This window comes from Labrus mixtus, chromosome 13 (genome assembly GCF_963584025.1).
Source record: "Labrus mixtus chromosome 13, fLabMix1.1, whole genome shotgun sequence".
Classification (NCBI taxonomy): domain Eukaryota; kingdom Metazoa; phylum Chordata; class Actinopteri; order Labriformes; family Labridae; genus Labrus; species Labrus mixtus.
In genome coordinates this window covers 11,691,608-11,712,281 of record NC_083624.1, presented here as the reverse complement: position 1 = coordinate 11,712,281, position 20,674 = coordinate 11,691,608, and the positions used below count along the sequence as shown (strand labels likewise).

Below are 20,674 nucleotides of genomic sequence, written 5' to 3'. Positions count from 1 at the left end.
AACTCCAATCAATTGCACATGTTTAAAAGTGTGTTTGAAAGTTATTTTAACAGAGGGTGGCTTTTGGCATTATGTTACATATATGTTATAGACAACCTGAAAAAGGTAATGCACCAGTACAATGCACATATAGACACATTTAAACCATTCTGTACAATCACAGTGACTGTCACAATACAGTACACCAGAGTGAAAAGCTATTGTCAAGTTTTAACATTCATTGTTTGCTTCATTACAGAATTTTAAAAAAAAGTGTGAAAGTTGAATTACAAAACCTCTACTGTTTCTTCTTCTTTGCACTCTCCCTTCTGCAACACTTTCTAAAGCAGAACTTGCAGCATTTGAGCGTTACCCACAGAACAGTAACGAGAATCATAAGTAAAAAGCCGATGACATCCAAGCAATGGTATTGAATCCAGTTCAATTCATGTGCAGCAACTCTTAGATGTGAGGCTCCTTTGTGTCGCATGACAAATTCTGTCCAGAAAACAGCAAGCTCCAGAGGCTGAACGGGACGGTCCAGGTGTATCTCAGACATCTTCACTATCTTCTCTTTGTAACTGCAGAGATGGGGATATAATGATTAAAAGATGCTCTGAAACATTTAAACTACAACAATACTAAAACAGTAAAGTCTTAAAAATTTAAAATTAAAAAGATGAAACAAAGGTTTTCATAATTGGCCATTTTAAAGGATTTGTACTGCTTTACAGGGCATTTCATTAGACATTTCTAGCCATCTTGCAGGTCAACGATGGATGGAGTTTTGTAAGAATTATGAGGTAACCAGACTCCATGAACCACTGAGCCTAATGAATGTGTAAGTTGCCTTATATTCAAAGGGTGGTCTCTGGAGTTTTCAAACAATAGAGGGTGCTAGTGGTCCATATGTCAATAGTCCCAAACATGTGCATAGTTTCAAGCTACTCTGCAGATTGATAGTTGATGATGATAGCCTGTTAGCAAACAGAGCAATAATAAAACAACATAGCAATAAATAAGTGACCCTAGAAAGCACACTAGGGTATTACCACAGTGGAATTTAAAACATTTAAAAAACAACTTTGTAAATGTTAAAGGAAATGCATGCAACATATTTTTAACTCTAAAGTCAACTATTTTCTTAAAATACACTGAATGTAAACACAGCTTTTGTTTGTTTGATGAAACTTTACAGTTCACCTCTTTAACAGTGTTAATATTGAAACTGATGAAGTGAATCAAGCACAGTTTAAATACACCCACATGGCCCAGATAAGAGGTGTGAGCAGAAGTGTGTGAGTCAAACAAATACTTTTTTTTAAGAAGAATGAAGTAATAATCAAATATAAAGAAATTAGGGCATTGTTTTTTTTTCCAAATAATGTTGGTTCATTGGGTTCTTAAATGTTTAATGTGGAGTTGTCTTTTCATTATAGAAATATTTTTTTTGCATTTGGGGCCACTTCATTTATCAGGTGCACATGTGCATACAGTTCTGTCGACAGATTCAGTTATTCAAATGATCTTTAATGGGTTGACAAGTGCCAAGAAAAGAGGGAGAGGAATGCTGACGGCTTGTTAACAGGGATGTAAAAAAATTCAGGATTACAGATGATTGGTGTGTTGAATAACTGGGGATGGAAATTCACTCAATATGTTACAGAAAAGCTCAGGGCAAAACAATATGTTCCTGTGCATTAACATTTTATGATCTTACCTTTTGTCACGGATGATGTTCTTTAGGGCAGCCAATAGTTTTTCAGTGGTCACGTCATAAATACCAAGTCTCTCTGCAACACCGTGCGCCACCATGCGGTTTACATTGTCACCCTGGTCCCCGAACAGTGGAAACATCAACATGGGCACTGCATTACAGATGCCCTCATTGATGCCATGGCTTCCTCCATGAGTGATGAAGACTTTGGCTTTGGGATGGGCTGAGAAGGAGTAGACACAATTAAAGATCCATGCAACGGCACGCCCGTTGCAGCTACATTTGTTAGAATCAACTTGAATTAGTCTGAATGTTGTGATTTATGTATGCTCCTAACTAGGGGTGTAAAGGTACACATACTCAGACCGGACCGTTTCGGTACAGGGACCGATCCGAGTACGTGCGGATCAGAAGTGCTTTAATCTGTGTTCCCACACGGACCGCAAAGCGGGAGCACACCTCAGGGTGGAGGAAGGCTGCGGCCGCTGGTATGGGACACACCTTTTAGTTAGTAACTTGTTAAAAAGTTCAAACATAAACTGTGCAAACTGCAGATTACTAGTTCCTCGAGTCCTGTCGGTTTGGACAGTTTCATATAACCGGGATGGAGTTCTTTTTACGGACTGACTGGCCGGCCTTAAGTTTCGTTTTCATTTTCAGCGATGATCCCGCTCCAGCAACGCTGAAAGGGAAGGGGGAGACACGTCTGTGTGGGAGCATAACTTTAGGTTAAGAAATTAACCCCGGTTCTCTGAAACATGAGTGAGGTATCTCACTATGGGACACGCCCCTCGAGCTGTCCCCAGAAGCAATATTACATTACGCCAGTCTTGACTGGCAGACAGACGTGATGTCTGCTCTCCAGAGGAGGGACTTCCTCCTCTTATAAAAGCCCGACGTAACATCACTTCTTCTGTCTTGGTAAACACACCTCTTCCTCGCTCCACGCAAGGAGGGTGGTCTGGTGAGATACCTCACTCATGTTTCAGAGAACCGGTGTTAATTTCTTAACCTAAAATTCTCTTTCAACATTTGTTTCGGTATCTCACTATGGGATATAGAGACTCCCATATTGCCAGACAGGCTTACCTCGAAGACCGTTAAAAGGTAGTTAAACAAGTATATTATGCGCACTTACGCTCAGCACTGAATGAGACAGTGTGCGTGCAGTCACATCAAGCTTGTAGAATCTGGAGAAAGTGTGAGGCGTTGCCCAGCTGTCAGCCGCACAAATCTCCTCAACAGTTACACCCTGAAAGAGTGCCCATGACGTGGCCATACCACGAGTAGAATGAGCCCGCAGACCCGCCGGGGCCTGTATGCCCTTACTGGCACAAAAGCGGGATTAGGTTTCAATAAAACCTTGGAATCCCCCATTTGAAACTGCATGCATGACGGATTTACCGACAGCGCATGGATATCACTCACGTTTCGCCGAGGCCAGTGCGAGTAAAAAGGCCGTTTTGAAGGAGAGTAATTTCAGCTCTACCTGTTGCAACGGCTCAAAAGGTGGGTGAGACAGTGCACCAAGGATAAATCCCAGGGAGCAGTCAAGTTTCTAGACACCGGCTTAAGGTGTCGCACTCCTTTCATAAATTGACATATGAGAGGATGTTGACCTGCCGTTTCATCCCCAAAGCCTATGTGACAAGCCGATATCGCGGCTAAATACACTTTGACAGTGGAGAAGGCCAAGCCCTTATCCAGCAGCCCTTGAAGGAATGTCAAAACATCCGACACCGAACTCTGGAAGGCAACCACCCCGGCTTTTACGCACCAGTCATCAAACGCACGCCATTTGCCATCATAAGCACAACGTGTAAATGATGCTCTGGCGCCCTAAATGGTTGCAATTACGCTTTTGGCGAGAGTAGGAGTGATCAGCTCTAATGGGGGAAAAGCGTACAGAAGGACATGCGGCCACTCGTGCGCTAAAGCATCCAGTCCCATCGGAGCATGTTGACCGGTCAGGGAATAAAACAGCGGGCACTGAGCGTTTTCCTCTGATGCAAAGAGGTCTATCTCCGCTCGACCGTACATCGTCCATACCTGGGCCACTACTTCGCTATGGAGCTTCCAGTCCTTGTAGCGAGGATTGCCTCTGGACATTAGAGCCGCACCTCTGTTCAATATTCCCGGCACATGGGTAGCTTACAAAGACAACAGGCAAGCGCTGCTCCACAAAATCAGTCTGCTTGCTGATGTGTGCAGATGACGTGAGCGCAGTCCCCCTTGTCTGTTTATATATGCCACCACTGTGGTGTTGTCCGTCATGACTAAAACATTCTGCCCTCTTAGAAGGGGCAGAAAATGTTTCACAGCCAGAAAGACAGCCTGGAGTTCCAGGTAGTTTATATGAAACATCTGCATCTGCGAGCTCCATATGCCGTTCACAATCCTGCCCTCGTGCGTGGCTCCCCAGCCCGTACGGGAGGCATCCGTGGTAACAACTTTTCTTGTTAGGATCGTTCCCATGGAAACGCCTGTAGTCAGAAAAGGCGTGCGTCTCCAAGGGCGCAGCGCCAAGGAGATCAACACTTGGCGATGGCAGTGGTGCGTGGGGCTCAATCTTAGCGACGCAACCCACTGCTGAAATGGTCTCGTGTAGGCGGCCGAGAGAGATGACAGTTAGTGCCGACGCCATCAATCCCAGCAGCCTGAGACAAAGTTTGAATTTTAGCATCGCCCCTCTGTGAAAAAGTGCCAGACAAGCCTGAAAGGCTTTCACCCTTTCCACAGATAGGCGTGCTTTTAGTGTGGCTGAGTCCAGCGACAAGCCTATGAATGTGATGTTTTGAGTTGGGGACAAAACACTCTTTTCCCGGTTTATTGTAAAACCCAGGACTGCCAGATGTGACGTGAGCAGTCTGATCTGTGCCTGAGTCTGCCGGGGAGACTGTGCCGCCAGAAGCCAGTCGTCTATGTATGTTGCAAGGCGCATTGCCTTTTCCCTCAGGGGTGCAATAGCCGCCTCGGTACATTTTACGAATATCCACGGGCTCAGAGAAAGTCTGAATGGGAGCACCCGGTATTCGTACGTTATGCCACGGAAAGAGAATCTTAGATACTTTCTGTGAGGGGGATATAAGTGGATATGGAAATAGGCGTCCTTTAGATCTATTGAAGCAAACCAGTCTCCATGATGCACGAAGCGCAGTAGAGCTGTGTACATCAGGATCCTGAACTTGTACTTCCTCATGTACTCGTTCAGAGTGCGCAGATCTAATATCGGCCGCAGACCTCCCCCCTTTTTCGGAACTAGAAAATACCTTGAATAGAATCCGTTCTGACACTGTTCTAACGGTACTTTCTGAATAGCCCCTTTGTTTAGCAGGGAGGCAATTTCCTCCTGCAAAACCTGAGCTTTTTCTCCATGTGCAGACGACTGCAGTATCCCGTTGAAACGGGGTGGAGTGCATGCAAACTGGAGCCTGTAGCCTTTGGTTACAGTCTTTAATACCCAATCTGACACACCACACACACGCCACTGCTGAGCTCGGTGCTCCCTGCAGGTCCGACCTTCCTCCTCTTCATACAGCTGCAAACTGTGAGAGCCGTCATGGCTTCTGCGCACCTCTTGAAGGGCCTGGAACATGCCACTCCAAACATTTTTTGGAACAGAACATTTTCTGAGTGGGACGGGGCGAGCGTCTGGCTGAGCCCGCTGTCCCACCTGTCCGACACCGCGTAAGGTAGCACGTCGCTTCTTCTTTGCCCCCAGAGTCACCGGGCCACTCACCTGGTCCCTTAGCGTCACACTGGCAGCGAAGGGCTTCTTAGCCCAAGCACCCTTTAGCTCAGGCGGTATGCTCTGGCTTCGGCCGCTTGTCTGAGGCTGAGGCTGGCGTTTGGGAATGCGGTAAGCTGGTCTCGCTACTGCCTGGGCAAACGTCTGCCGTGCTGCAGGAATTTGGGAGGGTGGCACTTTTCTGGGCAGACACAGCTGCAGTGCTTCGCCCTCCCTTTTACTTTCCTCGCAGCGTTTTTGCATGATGGCTACCGCTGGGCCAAATAAGCCTTTCGGGTCCACAGGCACATCGAGAAGCTGGGTCTTCTCCTTGTGAGAGAGGCTGGACAGGTTGAGCCATCTCGCTCTCTCCTGAGAGACCATCAGGGCCATAGCGCTCCCAGAGGTCTGTACAGCGCACCTGTGAAGACGCAGGCAGAGGTCCGTAACCACGCACAATTCGTCCCACAGGGCGAGGGTGAGGTTGCCATTGTTGTCCTCTAACTCCGCCTGGTAGGCTAGGAGAAGCGACGATGCGTTCAGGGCCCTCACCGACATCGCCACTGCCTTATAGCCTTTCTCAGTCAGTGAAGATTGGAAACAATCGGCTTTAGAAGGCAGGGAGGGGCTCGCAGAAGTCATGGTGGACTTCTGTGAAGGGTGGAGGTAAGCCGCTAACAGAGGCTCGACCGGAGGAAGGTGTGAGAAACCTCTTTCTTCCATATCGGCCCAGTCCAGCGCTGACCCTCCCTGGACGGGGTTTTTAGCGGTCAAGGGGTTGCTCCAGGACCGGGTAGCCTCCTCCAGGCACTCCAGAATGATCGGGAGCACCTGCCTGGCAGAGAGTTTAACCTTAGGCAGCCTTTTTCCCACGTAGCGAGACGTGGTGGTCTCGGCGAAGACTTCAGGCCACGCAATGCCCAGCTTTGCAGCCGCTCTCTTGCGGGCTTCGTGCAGGTCAGTGCTGGCAGTCGGGTTTGGAGGGCCGTTGCACGCACAAACCTCAGCCGGTGAGGTAATGAAAGATTCCGCATAGTCCTCATCGTCTTTGTCAGAACCAAGGCTAAGGGACTCTTCTCCGGAGTCGGAGTATCTAACCTCGACGTCTTCCTGCTCTGCCCTCTGGCTTGCTTCAAGATCATCAGGGTGGCTAACGGGGCTACGGCGTCGAGCTGCTCGCCCCAGCTAGTGGTAGTGCCCAGAGGGATGGCGTCACCCTGGGAGCTCTCTGAAATCTCCTGATGTGGTGGCGCAGACACCCCCATCATAGGATCCTCGGTCGACAGGCTAGCTTGGCGTGCCAGCCTGCGTCGGCGAGTTTTCAGTGAAAAACGAGCACAATGTTCACAAGTAGCCTGGGGTGTCAGTGCGTCCTGGGCGTGTTGCAGCCCGAGGCACGCACTGCATACAGAGTGGGTGTCTGCCCCCGCTATCTTGTTTTGTTACCACATGTACACAGCCTGGCCGGCAGCTTGCCCTTTTCCATGGTGAGAAAAAAGTTTAAGCTCCAAGTCAGGAATGCTCCGTCAATAAAAGCTGAGAAGCGAGAAGCCGTTAGTATGGTGGCTAACTGTGGTAGTTAGTATGGTGGCTAACTGTGGCAGCTGCTGTTTGGGAACAGACCAGCTACTAGCTCAGTTGGCTTGTGCAGCTTAAAGGTAGTGGTCGGCGGCCGAGGGGTTAACTCGCTCTGTGAACAGTTTAGCTAGTCCGTCAGCTACACTTGCCGTCTGAGAGGTTGCTTCTAGGAGCGAGGAGAAGTGACGTTACATTGTGCTTTTATAAGAGGAGGAGGAAGTCACGTCTGTCTGCCAGTCAAGACTGGCGTAATGTAATATTGCTTCTGGGGACAGCTCGAGGGGCGTGTCCCATAGTGAGATACCGAAACGAATGTTGAAAGAGAACATGCAGCATGATAGAATGAACACCCTCCCTCCCCAACAGACAGCCTTTTGCTAGTAATTCTGAACGGGCCAAAGCCATAACAAATGCCGTTAAAGTTCTTATATCGACAGAGGGAAATATTAATAGTTCTGCGATGAAACTATACTGTCCCAGATGTGATTAGATTTATTATGTGCTCAAAGGGCATTCAAAAAACAGTTGCCTTCATGAACTAAAAAGTGTCAGTGTAATTTAAAAGAAATATTTTTACATATCGGCTAAATAAATTACTCCATTTCATTCTAAAATATTTTATTTCATTCATATCTTTTATTTATTGGAGACTCTTTTGGTTGAAGGATGCAGCATAAGTTTACTTTTTATTTTTTTACAATGTTTAATTTCAAATGTTATTAAAAAGTAACCTGAGCAGGTATACAAGTCTGACCTGTCGATGCTGCACTTAGCCCAATTTGTAAAAGGGAAATTCTAAGTGTTCCTAATAAAGAAAAAAAAAGTGTTGCATCAGGTCCCTTTACTGTACCGAAAATGTACCGAACCGAAGCTTCGAAACTTGGAACCGTACTGAACCGAAATTTTTGTGTACCGTTACACCCCTACTCCTAACACATCTGTCTGGATAAAAGATTGCTTACCTAGGAGGTCATTCTGAGGTAACCACTTCATAAGTTTGACATTCTTGGGTGCATCCTTAGGTGGGACTCCAGTGTATCTCCACAATACCTGAATCATAAATAATAACCGTCAATATAACTAATACTAACTTAACATAACATTAATAACAACTTTTAATATTTGTAACATGTTATGTGTAAACTCTTTTTGCAATGAAAAGAGAATTTTGCAGACTTACAACAAGGTAGGACAGGGAACAAAGTCCTATGGTTAAAACTGATTAGGACTTTAGTTTATGCTGAGTGTGGAAAACTCTCTTGCCAGTCTGTGTTTGCCTTGAGTGTTTTATTTGAAGAGTGTAAATAGAAGTCTAACAAAAGTTAGCAAAGTCAACATTGACTGGTTAGACTAAGGCTGTTTGATTGAATCTATGAGGTGAATCTTTTTAATTTGTCGTTACCCTTTGAGGCAGTTGCCGGAAGGCCTCAAAGAACTGTTTAGCTGTCTCCTCTGGCATGTTGGACACCATTGAGCCTAAGGTAAAGACAATGAACCCGTCGTCTCCAGAGCCATCCACAAACTCCTTTATTTCCTGCAGGGAAACACAGAAAAATGACATTAAAAAACTCAGCTCATAATGTTTATGGATTTATGTTCATTCCATACAATATCTAGTGGACACAGTTCAATACCCGCCAGCATATTTTTAAGTTGCAGCTATTGCCGCACTTCTATTGTAAAGCTGTTGCCACACATTTGTTTTCCTAATATATTGTTAGACCTACATCAACAAATGACGTAAAAAACACAATTTCCCAGTTTGGGATCAATAAAGTAAATCTATTGTATAAAAAAAAATTGTTATCCTGGAAGTTCCTTATTTATAATCTGATGTTGCTTTTTATGTTAATGTAGTTCAAAACACAATTGTTGTCAAAGTTTTAATCTTGGAGAATTAACTGAAATAAATAGCATATTAGCAGTTATGATCTATGATTTTCATGAAGTGGTTGCTTACTATTCCAAAGCATTTTGTACTGTAAACAGTTTCAAAATCCTATTTGTAAAAGTGATGAGGGGGGCTGTGAAACCAAAACAATGATGTAATGTTTACTAAAATACCTTGTTTGACATGTTCTTTGAGTGATCCCTATCATTGTCAGTTTTTAAATTAAAAGTATAAAGTAGCATCTTTAGGTTTCTTACTTCCACACACTCATTTGAAGTTGGTTGAAACTTTGCAGGTCAGAGTTAACCAAATTCAATTACTATGTTAAGTGATGATTCATGATTTATTTGCCATTAAATGTGAATGTTTTATCTTCTCCACTCATATAGAATGAAAGTGAACCAGATAATAATAATAATTTGTCATAAGATTTGCATGTGTGAGCCTGCTCTTAGCCTGACTCAACACAGAGTGAGTATGAGTGATTTGTCTTAAGTGATCACAGATGTTTACTCTGGCATACATTCTTACTACTCACCGCTGGCAGAGGAGCCTTCTTTGCACAATTGATACCTCCAATAAAAGCCATGTTTGGCATGATAGGTTTAGGCCATTCAAATGGGGCGTCATATCTGTGAAGCCATATAGCGCCATAACTAATAAGTTCCTTGTAGGTCATCTTTTCTTCTAAATGCCTGCTGACTAGATCGTCAAAGTTGTTGTAGATTATTCTGCACATGTAGGACTCCAGACCAGACATGAGCATGTTTTTGACTCTTTGTGGGAAGGTCATGATGTTTGTATTGCCAGAGAAGGCTGCAGGAACGTAGGAGGGAGGAGAGGGGCATTGGTTTGCCTTTGTATCCAGTCCACATGGAAGTTCACCCAGGAAATAAACAGCTGGAATGGAAAGGAGTTGAGCCAGGATGGGGCCGCAGGGAAGGAAGGGGTCAGTAAGCACAAGATCAAAGCCCCCTACCCTCAGCCGACTCATCAAAGGCTGGTTGTTCAGCAAACTCTCACAACCCTCCACCTGTAATGATGTAAAGCTGACCAAACGCTGTACATTGAGGAACATGTCTGTCATTTGTGGTGGCTTGAGAAATATTCCATCCGTCAGCTGTTTGAATCGTCCATCCAGGTCAGCTTTGGTAAAGGACACTGGGTAAACCTCAGTCTTGAAGCTCTCTGAGCTGTGGATCAACAGGCTGCTGTCCGGCACCAGCACCAAGACCTCATGCCCCCTCTGGTTGAGCTCTTTCACCAGTATCTTCATGCTAAGCCAGCGGCTTCCATCAACAGGCAAAACCAGCACCTTCCCCCCCTGAACGGGCCCCAGACTGAGGCAGCACAGCCAGGCCAGCAGCCCTAGAGTAGGAAACCACACCCCGACGCTCATTTCTTCCTTGTTGTTCTGCAAGCTGGCTTGCTGTTAGAGCTTGTGGTAGTGGTTGTGAAGAAGCAGCTTTATGTGTTTGTTTGGGGGAGGGACTGTGTGTAAATTCTAAGGAAGTCACTGCCTTTGCTGTCCGGCTATTATGTAACCACCGGAAGATGGTGTTTTTTAGTTTTTACCATTTGTTTAAGTGTATTAATATGCATTCCATACATATAACAAAATGCAACTTTAGCTACATAAGTGTTTAGTTTTACTCTTATAAGACATAAATAGTTGCAGCATTGTCCATACAGTATGTTTATCCAATTTCATTGTAAAAAATAAAAAAGTCAAATATCAAACAAAAGGAAAGCTGTTTTTTTTTTTCCATTTTTTTTTTAAAATCATGTAATTCCTATTTTCTGTAACAACTGTAATTTCCTATCCGTAGCAATGGACTCTAGTGGTCAGTATGACTTGTGTAGTGGAAAAATACTATCTGTCTGTTGCCTTCATTTGACCTTAAAAGATTAGGATGTTCGTGCATCATTTAGCAATGAAAAACTGTTTCTCTGTATGGCCTTGGTCTGTATCTCCAACAGGAACACTCCTCAGGATCTGGGTACAGCATGACCCTAAATCAGTGCCCTCCTGACAAAGGAGTTTCTGTTGGTGTTCTTCTGTACCATGTGCCTTATAGAAAGAAGCTTGCATAGCTAAATCACCAGGCAAACTAGCAGAAGGCGTAGTCACTAGGGCAAGCTGAAACCAATGACGATGTATCACTCATGTATATGCAAAATACCTACACCCTGTGAAAGTATAAATATGCTCTGCAACCTGGACTGCCCCGGGAATCTTTGATGCACTTGTGACTGATGTTACTTTTGTAGCTGATTACCCCTTTTGCAAAAGAACGTTTTACTATATGCAATAAAATACACAAAGACAAAAGACTTTGAATTGAGATATTTTATAACCAACAGAAAAATCCACAACACTTGCATGTAATTTTGGTTACATGTGTTTACAGCTTACTTATTGGTGCAAAGTCTTCCCTGTTTACTTTGAATGTTCTGTCTCTCAATCCCTCGAAAGGCAGACACATGCAAGATTAATGGGTCCATTGCGTGTGTCCTCTTTTGACCTCCTTTATCTCCCACTGTAGTCTGACAACACACACAAACATTACCATTGTAAAGAAACTAGTGGCATGCAAAGCAAGCCGTAATAAGACACCCAAGCCCTCCTCCTGAGAAATGATAGAATCGGAGCAACAATGCAGTTTGTGGAATTTAACTTCTAAATAGTTCCAGACGCCTGTCGACTATCTAGAGAAATTGCAGGGGCTTGTACTGCCTTCATTACCAGACTACTCCTGTCTGTTACACCCATATCCAGTTCATAGTGTCTGCAGAACCTTACCTTACCTTGCACCCCCTCCACCCCCCACCCAATGAGATTCCCAATCATTTTTTTTTTTTTATTCTCTTTTTTATTGAATGTTTTTTTTTTTTTTTTAATTAAAACAGAAACAGGCAATGGGAAAAAATTACAAGGAAAAACTCTAAACATATATTATTCAGAGGCTATGTGTTCCCAAGCCTACCTGTAAGTTCCCACTCACCCACACCCCCCCCCCCCCCCACCCCACGCATGTTCCCAGTTACATACATACATATATCCACACAAACCTATACATACATACATATCAATCAATAATAATTGATGAATAAAAATAATAAATAAAATAAAAATAAATATTAAAACAACAACAACAAAAATGAAGAATACAATTCATGCATCCATGTTATCCTAAAATATAATAATTCCCAATCATGATATCTGAAAGGTCTGTACAATGACTGAAGTGTTGCCTGCTACTTTTACAAAGGATGGTTAAAAAGGTGCTGCATTATTAAACTACAGGCTATATTTAAAAAATAATTTTGACTTCAAGTGTAGGAAGTCTTGCCATTTTTTATGCCATCAGTTTGAGCCAGATCACATTTAATGAACATTTTAAGCTACAAACAACAAAGTATCATGTGTCAGTCATAGACAGGCTGTCAATAAAACAACAACAAGCTCAACAAGACTGACATTTTAACCTACTCATAAAAGCTGAGAAAACAGTTTTTAGAGTTTTTAGTAAAGCTGGGGTGAGTCAGTTATAGACAAGGAAATGGAGCTTGTATAGCGCTTTTCTAGTCTTCTCGAAACACTTTTTACACGGCAGGTCACACCTATCCATTCACACTCACACACGGATGGCAGAAGCTGCAATGTAAAGTGTCTATAAGTATTGACTAATCCTATCATACACATTCATATGCTCCGGATGCGGGCGCAATCTGGGGTTCAATGTCTTGCCCAAGGACCCTTCGACATGTGACTGCAGGAGCTGGGGATCGAACCCGTGACCTTCCGTTTGAGAGATAACCAACTCTAGCACTGGGACACAGCCACCCCAAAAAGCAGACGGATCAGACACACCAAGTTGTCTATCGGCACAACCAAAAAAACAAAACAACCCCAAAAATAATAAATTCAGATAAATAGAAATGGATATTTGTTTTTTGTTTTTCCAGGTGTTCATACAGCAAAGAGAGCATTCCATGCAAATCTCTAGTGTAAGTGAAGTTTTGTTGTTGCTGCAAACTATAAAGTGATTATACTTTTTAACCAGATGGTGGTGCAAAAGTCATAAAGCCCACTAATGTGGGTATTTTCTATTGCTTTATTGTACCATCCAAAGCAAACCTGAGGATCATCTGTCTGTACAGGAAGGTGTACCATTTCACATTTAAGCTCTGACCACAGCATATATTATGATCTGTTAAACTATGAATATTGTCTTTCTCTATCAATTTGATGGTGTTATACAGATGTGTGTGTGGATTTCCACCATTTTTTTTATCTCAGATTTTGAAGTGTAAATCCAGTTAAATGCATTTCACTAGTTTACTGATTCTTTTATGGAGTCTTAAAAACCCTGATTAATACTATAGACAAATACAAGTGAATCCGTTACACAATACTATCAAGCAACATTTATCTTTATACAGGTGAAGTGCACTTCATAAATTGTTAGCAGCACAATATCAGGGATCAGAGTTCAGGGTTAATCTAATGTCAGTCATAAACCGTGTGACCAATTTTACCATAAAAAGTATCTGCAGAGTTATGCTGAGACAAAAGAATAGGGTTACAAAAAGTGTGGTTTCTACATTTATACATTGTAGAAATGTGATGATAAGCATGACTGCCGTGTCTTACAGATGTTTTCCCACTTTCCTAACAATGTGCCACTGGACTCTGTGTTTGGGAAAGATAACCCCTGTCTTGCAGAGATTCTTTGATTTGATGTGAATTTTTACTTTGGTCTTAGACGTCATCTGTATGGCTCTACAACAAAAAAAAGGCATTTTTTCACAGCTTGCACGATTGAGGGTTTATGTCTCACTTTTTTAAAATCATATATCTATATAAGTGAATCATCGTATTAATACAATAATTATGGAAAATAATAGCTGCCCCAGCCAACCAAATTAAATACAATAAGGATACATAGACCCTTTACATTCAGCTGATACAACAGAGAGAAATAAATCTCAATTCAGACATAAATCTGACACCACAAAAATTAAAACTCCAATCAATTGCACATGTTTAAAAGTGTGTTTGAAAGTTATTTTAACAGAGGGTGGCTTTTGGCATTATGTTACATATATGTTATAGACAACCTGAAAAAGGTAATGCACCAGTACAATGCACATATAGACACATTTAAACCATTCTGTACAATCACAGTGACCGTCACAATACAGTACACCAGAGTGAAAAGCTATTGTCAAGTTTTAACATTCATTGTTTGCTTCATTACAGAATTAAAAAAAAAAGTGTGAAAGTTGAATTACAAAACCTCTACTGTTTCTTCTTCTTTGCACTCTCCCTTCTGCAACACTTTCTAAAGCAGAACTTGCAGCATTTGAGCGTTACCCACAGAACAGTAACGAGAATCATAAGTAAAAAGCCGATGACATCCAAGCAATGGTATTGAATCCAGTTCAATTCATGTGCAGCAACTCTTAGATGTGAGGCTCCTTTGTGTCGCATGACAAATTCTGTCCAGAAAACAGCAAGCTCCAGAGGCTGAACGGGACGGTCCAGGTGTATCTCAGACATCTTCACTATCTTCTCTTTGTAACTGCAGAGATGGGGATATAATGATTAAAAGATGCTCTGAAACATTTAAACTACAACAATACTAAAACAGTAAAGTCTTATAAATTTAAAATTAAAAAGATGAAACAAAGGTTTTCATAATTGGCCATTTTAAAGGATTTGTATTGCTTTACAGGGCATTTCATTAGACATTTCTAGCCATCTTGCAGGTCAACGATGGATGGAGTTTTGTAAGAATTATGAGGTAACCAGACTCCATGAACCACTGAGCCTAATGAATGTGTAAGTTGCCTTATAGTCAAAGGGTGGTCTCTGGAGTTTTCAAACAATAGAGGGTGCTAGTGGTCCATATGTCAACAGTCCCAAACATGTGCATAGTTTCAAGCTACTCTGCAGATTGATAGTTGATGATGATAGCCTGTTAGCAAACAGAGCAATAATAAAACAACATAGCAATAAATAAGTGACCCTAGAAAGCACACTAGGGTATTACCACAGTGGAATTTAAAACATTTAAAAAACAACTTTGTAAATGTTAAAGGAAATGCATGCAACATATTTTTAACTCTAAAGTCAACTATTTTCTTAAAATACACTGAATGTAAACACAGCTTTTCTTTGTTTGATGAAACTTTACAGTTCACCTCTTTAACAGCCCATATTATGCCCTTTTTGGGGTTCGTATATTTAATCTATGTACCTGCTAAAGTATGTTCAAAATAGCTAAAATTCGAAAAAAAGTTAATGTTTTCATGCACCGGCTCGCTTCTGACTCTCTCTCTAAGGCTCTGAAGTGCCCATGTTCAGAGTCCCCACGTGTGCCAAGTCTGATCTGATTGGTCAGCCTGTCGGCTCTGCTGTAATTGGTCAGTCGCTCAGCCACTCTGGCTCCGAGGGCCGGGGACCAAAAACATTAGCACCTTAGCACTACTGTGCTACCGCAGGCTATGGCATATCGTGGGCGTGCCACAGAAGTTAACGGGACAACGAGCCAATGGGCTTAGATCAGTGATCTCACACTGACAAGACGTCACACTGACATTTTTTTTTTCGAGGGGGGCTAGAACCAAGCGTTACATGCAGCTAATGCTGCGGCTAACAGGAGGACGTAGGAGAAGCCCCGTTTCCGCAGACTTTGAATTTTTGCAAATAGATGTGCCTAAACATGCACAGGACACTTGGAAAACACACTAAAGAGCATATAAAACCAGAAAAAGCATAATATGGGCCCTTTAAATACACCCACATGGCCCAGATAAGAGGTGTGAGCAGAAGTGTGTGAGTCAAACAAATACTTTTTTTTAAGAAGAATGAAGTAATAATCAAATATAAAGAAATTAGGGCATTGTGTTTTTTCCAAATAATGTTGGTTCATTGGGTTCTTAAATGTTTAATGTGGAGTTGTCTTTTCATTATAGAAATATTTTGTTTTTCTGCATTTGGGGCCACTTCATTTATCAGGTGCACATGTGCATACAGTTCTGTCGACAGATTCAGTTATTCAAATGATCTTTAATGGGTTGACAAGTGCCAAGAAAAGAGGGAGAGGAATGCTGACGGCTTGTTAACAGGGTTGTAAAAAAATTCAGGATTACAGATGATTGGTGTGTTGAATAACTGGGGATGGAAATTCACTCAATATGTTACAGAAAAGCTCAGGGCAAAACAATATGTTCCTGTGCATTAACATTTTATGATCTTACCTTTTGTCACGGATGATGTTCTTTAGGGCAGCCAATAGTTTTTCAGTGGTCACGTCATAAATACCAAGTCTCTCTGCAACACCGTGCGCCACCATGCGGTTTACATTGTCACCCTGGTCCCCGAACAGTGGAAACATCAACATGGGCACTGCATTACAGATGCTTTCATAGATGCCATGGGTTCCTCCATGAGTGATGAAGACTTTGGCTTTGGGATGGGCTGAGAAGGAGTAGACACAATTAAAGATCCATGCAACGGCACGCCCGTTGCAGGTACATTTGTTAGAATCAACTTGAATTAGTCTGAATGTTGTGATTTATGTATGCTCCTAACACATCTGTCTGGATAAAAGATTGCTTACCTAGGAGGTCATTCTGAGGTAACCACTTCATAAGTTTGACATTCTTGGGTGCATCCTTAGGTGGGACTCCAGTGTGTCTCCACAATACCTGAATCATAAATAATAACTGTCAATATAACTAATACTAACTTAACATAACATTAATAACAACTTTTAATATTTGTAACATGTTATGTGTGAACTCTTTTTGCAATGAAAAGAGGATTCTGCAGACTTACAACAAGGTAGGACAGGGAACAAAGTCCTATGGTTAAAACTGATTAGGACTTTAGTTTATGCTGAGTGTGGAAAACTCTCTTGCCAATCTGTGTTTGCCTTGAGTGTTTTATTTGAAGAGTGTAAATAGAAGTCTAACAAAAGTTAGCAAAGTCAACATTGACTGGTTAGACTGAGGCTGTTTGATTGAATCTATGAGGTGAATCTTTTTAGTTTGTCGTTACCCTTTGAGGCAGTTGCCGGAAGGCCTCAAAGAACTGTTTTGCTGTCTCCTCTGGCATGTTGGACACCATTGAGCCTAAGGTAAAGACAATGAACCCGTCGTCTCCAGAGCCATCCACAAACTCCTTTATTTCCTGCAGGGAAACACAGAAAAATGACATTAAAAAACTCAGCTCATAATGTTTATGGATTTATGTTCATTCCATACAATATCTAGTGGACACAGTTCAATACCCGCCAGCATATTTTTAAGTTCTCTTCTATTGTAAAGCTGTTGCCACACATTTGTTTTCCTAATATATTGTTAGACCTACATCAACAAATGACGTAAAAAACACAATTTCCCAGTTTGGGATCAATAAAGTAATTCTATTCTATAAAAAAAATTGTTATCCTGGAAGTTCCTTATTTATAATCTGACGTTGCTTTTTATGTTAATGTAGTTCAAAACACAATTGTTGTCAAAGTTTTAATCTTGGAGAATTAACTGAAATAAATAGCATATTAGCAGTTATGATCTATGATTTTCATGAAGTGGTTGCTTACTATTCCAAAGCATTTTGTACTGTAAACAGTTTCAAAATCCTATTTGTAAAAGTGATGAGGGGGGCTGTGAAACCAAAACAATGATGTAATGTTTACTAAAATACCTTGTTTGACATGTTCTTTGAGTGATCCCTATCATTGTCAGTTTTTAAATTAAAAGTATAAAGTAGCATCTTTAGGTTTCTTACTTCCACACACTCATTTGAAGTTGGTTGAAACTTTGCAGGTCAGAGTTAACCAAATTCAATTACTATGTTAAGTGATGATTCATGATTTATTTGCCATTAAATGTGAATGTTTTATCTTCTTCACTCATATAGAATGAAAGTGAACCAGATAATAATAATAATTTGTCATAAGATTTGCATGTGTGAGCCTGCTCTTAGCCTGACTCAACACAGAGTGAGTATGAGTGATTTGTCTTAAGTGATCACAGATGTTTACTCTGGCATACATTTTTACTACTCACCGCTGGCAGAGGAGCTTTCTTTGCACAATTGATACCTCCAATAAAAGCAATGTTTGGCATGATAGGTTTAGGCCATTCAAACATGAAGTCATATCTGTGAAGCCATATAGCGCCATAACTAATAAGTTCCTTGTAGGTCATCTTTTCTTCTAAATGCCTGCTGACTAGATCGTCAAAGTTGCTGTAGATTATTCTGCACATGTAGGACTCCAGACCAGACATGAGCATGTTTTTGACTCTTTGTGGGAAGGTCATGATGTTTGTATTGCCAGAGAAGGCTGCAGGAACGTAGGAGGGAGGAGAGGGGCATTGGTTTGCCTTTGTATCCAGTCCACATGGAAGTTCACGCATGAAATAAACAGCTGGAATGGAAAGGAGATGAGCCAGGATGGGGCCGCAGGGAAGGAAGGGGTCAGTAAGCACAAGATCAAAGCCCCCTACCCTCAGCCGACTCATCAAAGGCTGGTTGTTCAGCAAACTCTCACAACCCTCCACCTGTAATGATGTAAAGCTGACCAAACGCTGTACATTGAGGAACATGTCTGTCATTTGTGGTGGCTTGAGAAATAGTCCATCCGTCAGCTGTTTGAATCGTCCATCCAGGTCAGCTTTGGTAAAGGACACTGGGTAAACCTCAGTCTTGAAGCTCTCTGAGCTGTGGATCAACAGGCTGCTGTCCGGCACCAGCACCAAGACCTCATGCCCCCTCTGGTTGAGCTCTTTCACCAGTATCTTCATGCTAAGCCAGTGGCTTCCATCAACAGGCAAAACCAGCACCTTCCCCCCCTGAACGGGCCCCAGACTGAGGCAGCACAGCCAGGCCAGCAGCCCTAGAGTAGGAAACCACACCCCGACGCTCATTTCTTCCTTGTTATTCTGCAAGCTGGCTTGCTGTCAGAGCTTGTGGTAGTGGTTGTGAAGAAGCAGCTTTATGTGTTTGTTTGGGGGAGGGACTGTGTGTAAATTCTTTAGGAAGTCACTGCCTTTGCTGTCCGGCTATTATGTAACCACCGGAAGATGGTGTTTTTTAGTTTTTACCACATTTGTTTAAGTGTATTAATATGCATTCCATACATATAACAAAATGCAACTTTAGCTACATAAGTGTTTAGTTTTACTCTTATAAGACATAAATAGTTGCAGCATTGTCCATACAGTATGTTTATCCAATTTCATTGTAAAAAATTAAAAAGTCAAATATCAAACAAAAGGAAAGCTGTTTTTCTTTTTCCATTTTTTTTTATAAATCATGTAATTCCTATTTTCTGTAACAACTGTAATTTCCTATCCGTAGCAATGGACTCTAGTGGTCAGTATGACTTGCATGTAATTTTGGTTACATGTGTTTGCAGCTTACTTATTTGTACAAAGTCTTCCCTGTTTACTTTGAATGTTCTGTCTCTCAATCCATCGAAAGGCAGGCACAAGCATGATTAATGGGTCCATCGCGTGTGTGCTCTTTTGACCTCCTCACGCAAGCCGTAATAAGACACGCAAGGCCTCCTCCTGAGAAGTGATAGAATCAGAGCAACAATGCAGTTTGTGGAATTTAACTTCTAAATAGTTCCAGATGCCTGTCGAAATTGCAGGGGCTTGTACTGCCTTCATTACCAGACTACTCCTGTCTGTTACACCCGTATCCAGTTCATAGTGTCTGCAGAACCTTAAGTATTCTTTGAAATTCATCAGAACTAGTGGCCCCTTTTACACATTGTTATTTGACACTAGGATATGATTAAAATATTGATTATGGTTGTTTCAAAGTTGGTTCATGATCAGATCTCAAACAGAAGGATGGGGGTTTGATCTTACCTTGCACCCCCTCCACCCCCCACCCAATGAGATTCCCAATCATGATATCTGAAAGGTCTGTACAATGACTGAAGTGTTGCCTGCTACTTTTACAAAGGACCCTGACCTTCCGTTTGAGAGACAACCAACTCTAGCACTGGGACACAGCCACCCCAAAAAGCAGACGGATCAGACACACCAAGTTGTCTATCGGCACAACCAAAAAAACAAAACAACCCCAAAAATAATGATTTCAGATAAATAGAGCAAAAAGAGCATTCCATGCAAATCTCTAGTGTAAGTGAAGTTTTGTTGTTGCTGCAAACTATAAAGTGATTATACGTTTTAACCAGATGGTGGTGCAAAAGTCATAAAGCCCCCTAATGTGGGTATTTTCTATTGCTTTATTGTACCATCCAAAGCCAACCTGAGGATCATCTGTCTGTACACGAAGGTGTACCATTTCACATTTAAGCTCTGACCACAGCATATATTATGATCTGTTAAACTATGAATATTGTCTTTCTCTATCAATTTGATGGTGTTATACAGATGTGTGTGGGGATTTCCACCATTTTTTTTATCTCAGATTTTGAAGTGTAAATCCAGTTGAATGCATTTCACTAGTTTACTGATTCTTTTATGGAGTCTTAAAAACCCTGATTAATACTATCAAGGTTATCTATAGACAAATACAAATTAATCCGTTACACAATGCTATCAAGCAACATTTATCTTTATACAGGTGAAGTGCACTTCATAAATTGTTAGCAGCACAATATCAGGGATCAGAGTTCAGGGTTAATCTAATGTCAGTCATAAACCGTGTGACCAATTTTACCATAAAAAGTATCTGCAGAGTCATGCTGAGACAAAAGAATAGGGTTACAAAAAGTGTGGTTTCTAC

The 20,674-nt window shown here is 41.9% G+C and overlaps 3 protein-coding genes and 1 long non-coding RNA gene across 4 annotated transcripts; 1 reads left to right on the top strand and 3 right to left on the bottom strand.

Moving 5' to 3' along the window:
• Positions 1–8: 8 nt before the first annotated feature.
• LOC132986986 (UDP-glucuronosyltransferase-like) lies at positions 9–10,383 on the bottom strand. Its single transcript, XM_061053728.1, has 5 exons — positions 9,431–10,383; positions 8,404–8,535; positions 7,964–8,051; positions 1,700–1,919; positions 9–560 (listed from the first exon to the last, which is right to left on the bottom strand). Exons 1-5 carry the CDS (start codon positions 10,289–10,291, stop codon positions 278–280), a joined length of 1,584 nt encoding a protein of 527 aa, XP_060909711.1. The 5' UTR covers positions 10,292–10,383; the 3' UTR covers positions 9–277.
• On the bottom strand, positions 3,278–6,159 carry LOC132986985 (uncharacterized). Its single transcript, XM_061053727.1, has 4 exons — positions 4,765–6,159; positions 4,178–4,386; positions 3,879–4,073; positions 3,278–3,462 (listed from the first exon to the last, which is right to left on the bottom strand). The coding sequence occupies exons 1-3, from the start codon at positions 6,144–6,146 to the stop codon at positions 4,048–4,050; spliced, it is 1,617 nt and encodes a 538-aa protein (XP_060909710.1). The 5' UTR covers positions 6,147–6,159; the 3' UTR covers positions 3,278–3,462; positions 3,879–4,047.
• Positions 10,384–13,477: 3,094 nt separating the features above from the next.
• Positions 13,478–13,888, top strand: LOC132986984 (uncharacterized). Its single transcript, XR_009675571.1, has 2 exons — positions 13,478–13,592; positions 13,695–13,888. It is a non-coding gene; the product is annotated as an uncharacterized LOC132986984 (long non-coding RNA).
• A 40-nt stretch (positions 13,889–13,928) lies between these two features.
• On the bottom strand, positions 13,929–18,893 carry LOC132986983 (UDP-glucuronosyltransferase-like). Its single transcript, XM_061053726.1, has 5 exons — positions 17,977–18,893; positions 16,964–17,095; positions 16,524–16,611; positions 16,162–16,381; positions 13,929–14,480 (listed from the first exon to the last, which is right to left on the bottom strand). The coding sequence occupies exons 1-5, from the start codon at positions 18,835–18,837 to the stop codon at positions 14,198–14,200; spliced, it is 1,584 nt and encodes a 527-aa protein (XP_060909709.1). The 5' UTR covers positions 18,838–18,893; the 3' UTR covers positions 13,929–14,197.
• Positions 18,894–20,674: the final 1,781 nt, after the last annotated feature.

Coding starts and splice junctions, on each gene's coding strand:
- LOC132986985 (XM_061053727.1), bottom strand. CDS start 6,146: ATGGAAGAAAGAGGTTTCTCACACCTTCCTCCGGTCGAGCCTCTGTTA. Junction 4,387..4,764: donor TTATATCCCCCTCACAGAAA/GTATCTAAGATT, acceptor ACTTTTTCACAG/AGGGGCGATGCTAAAATTCA. Junction 4,074..4,177: donor CGCCTTTTCTGACTACAGGC/GTTTCCATGGGA, acceptor CGGCATATGGAG/CTCGCAGATGCAGATGTTTC.
- LOC132986983 (XM_061053726.1), bottom strand. CDS start 18,837: ATGAGCGTCGGGGTGTGGTTTCCTACTCTAGGGCTGCTGGCCTGGCTG. Junction 16,382..16,523: donor ACCTCAGAATGACCTCCTAG/GTAAGCAATCTT, acceptor ACTCCTTCTCAG/CCCATCCCAAAGCCAAAGTC. Junction 14,481..16,161: donor AACATCATCCGTGACAAAAG/GTAAGATCATAA, acceptor CCATCTCTGCAG/TTACAAAGAGAAGATAGTGA.
- LOC132986986 (XM_061053728.1), bottom strand. CDS start 10,291: ATGAGCGTCGGGGTGTGGTTTCCTACTCTAGGGCTGCTGGCCTGGCTG. Junction 8,536..9,430: donor AGAAGGCTCCTCTGCCAGCG/GTGAGTAGTAAG, acceptor GTTTCCCTGCAG/GAAATAAAGGAGTTTGTGGA. Junction 1,920..7,963: donor ACCTCAGAATGACCTCCTAG/GTAAGCAATCTT, acceptor ACTCCTTCTCAG/CCCATCCCAAAGCCAAAGTC.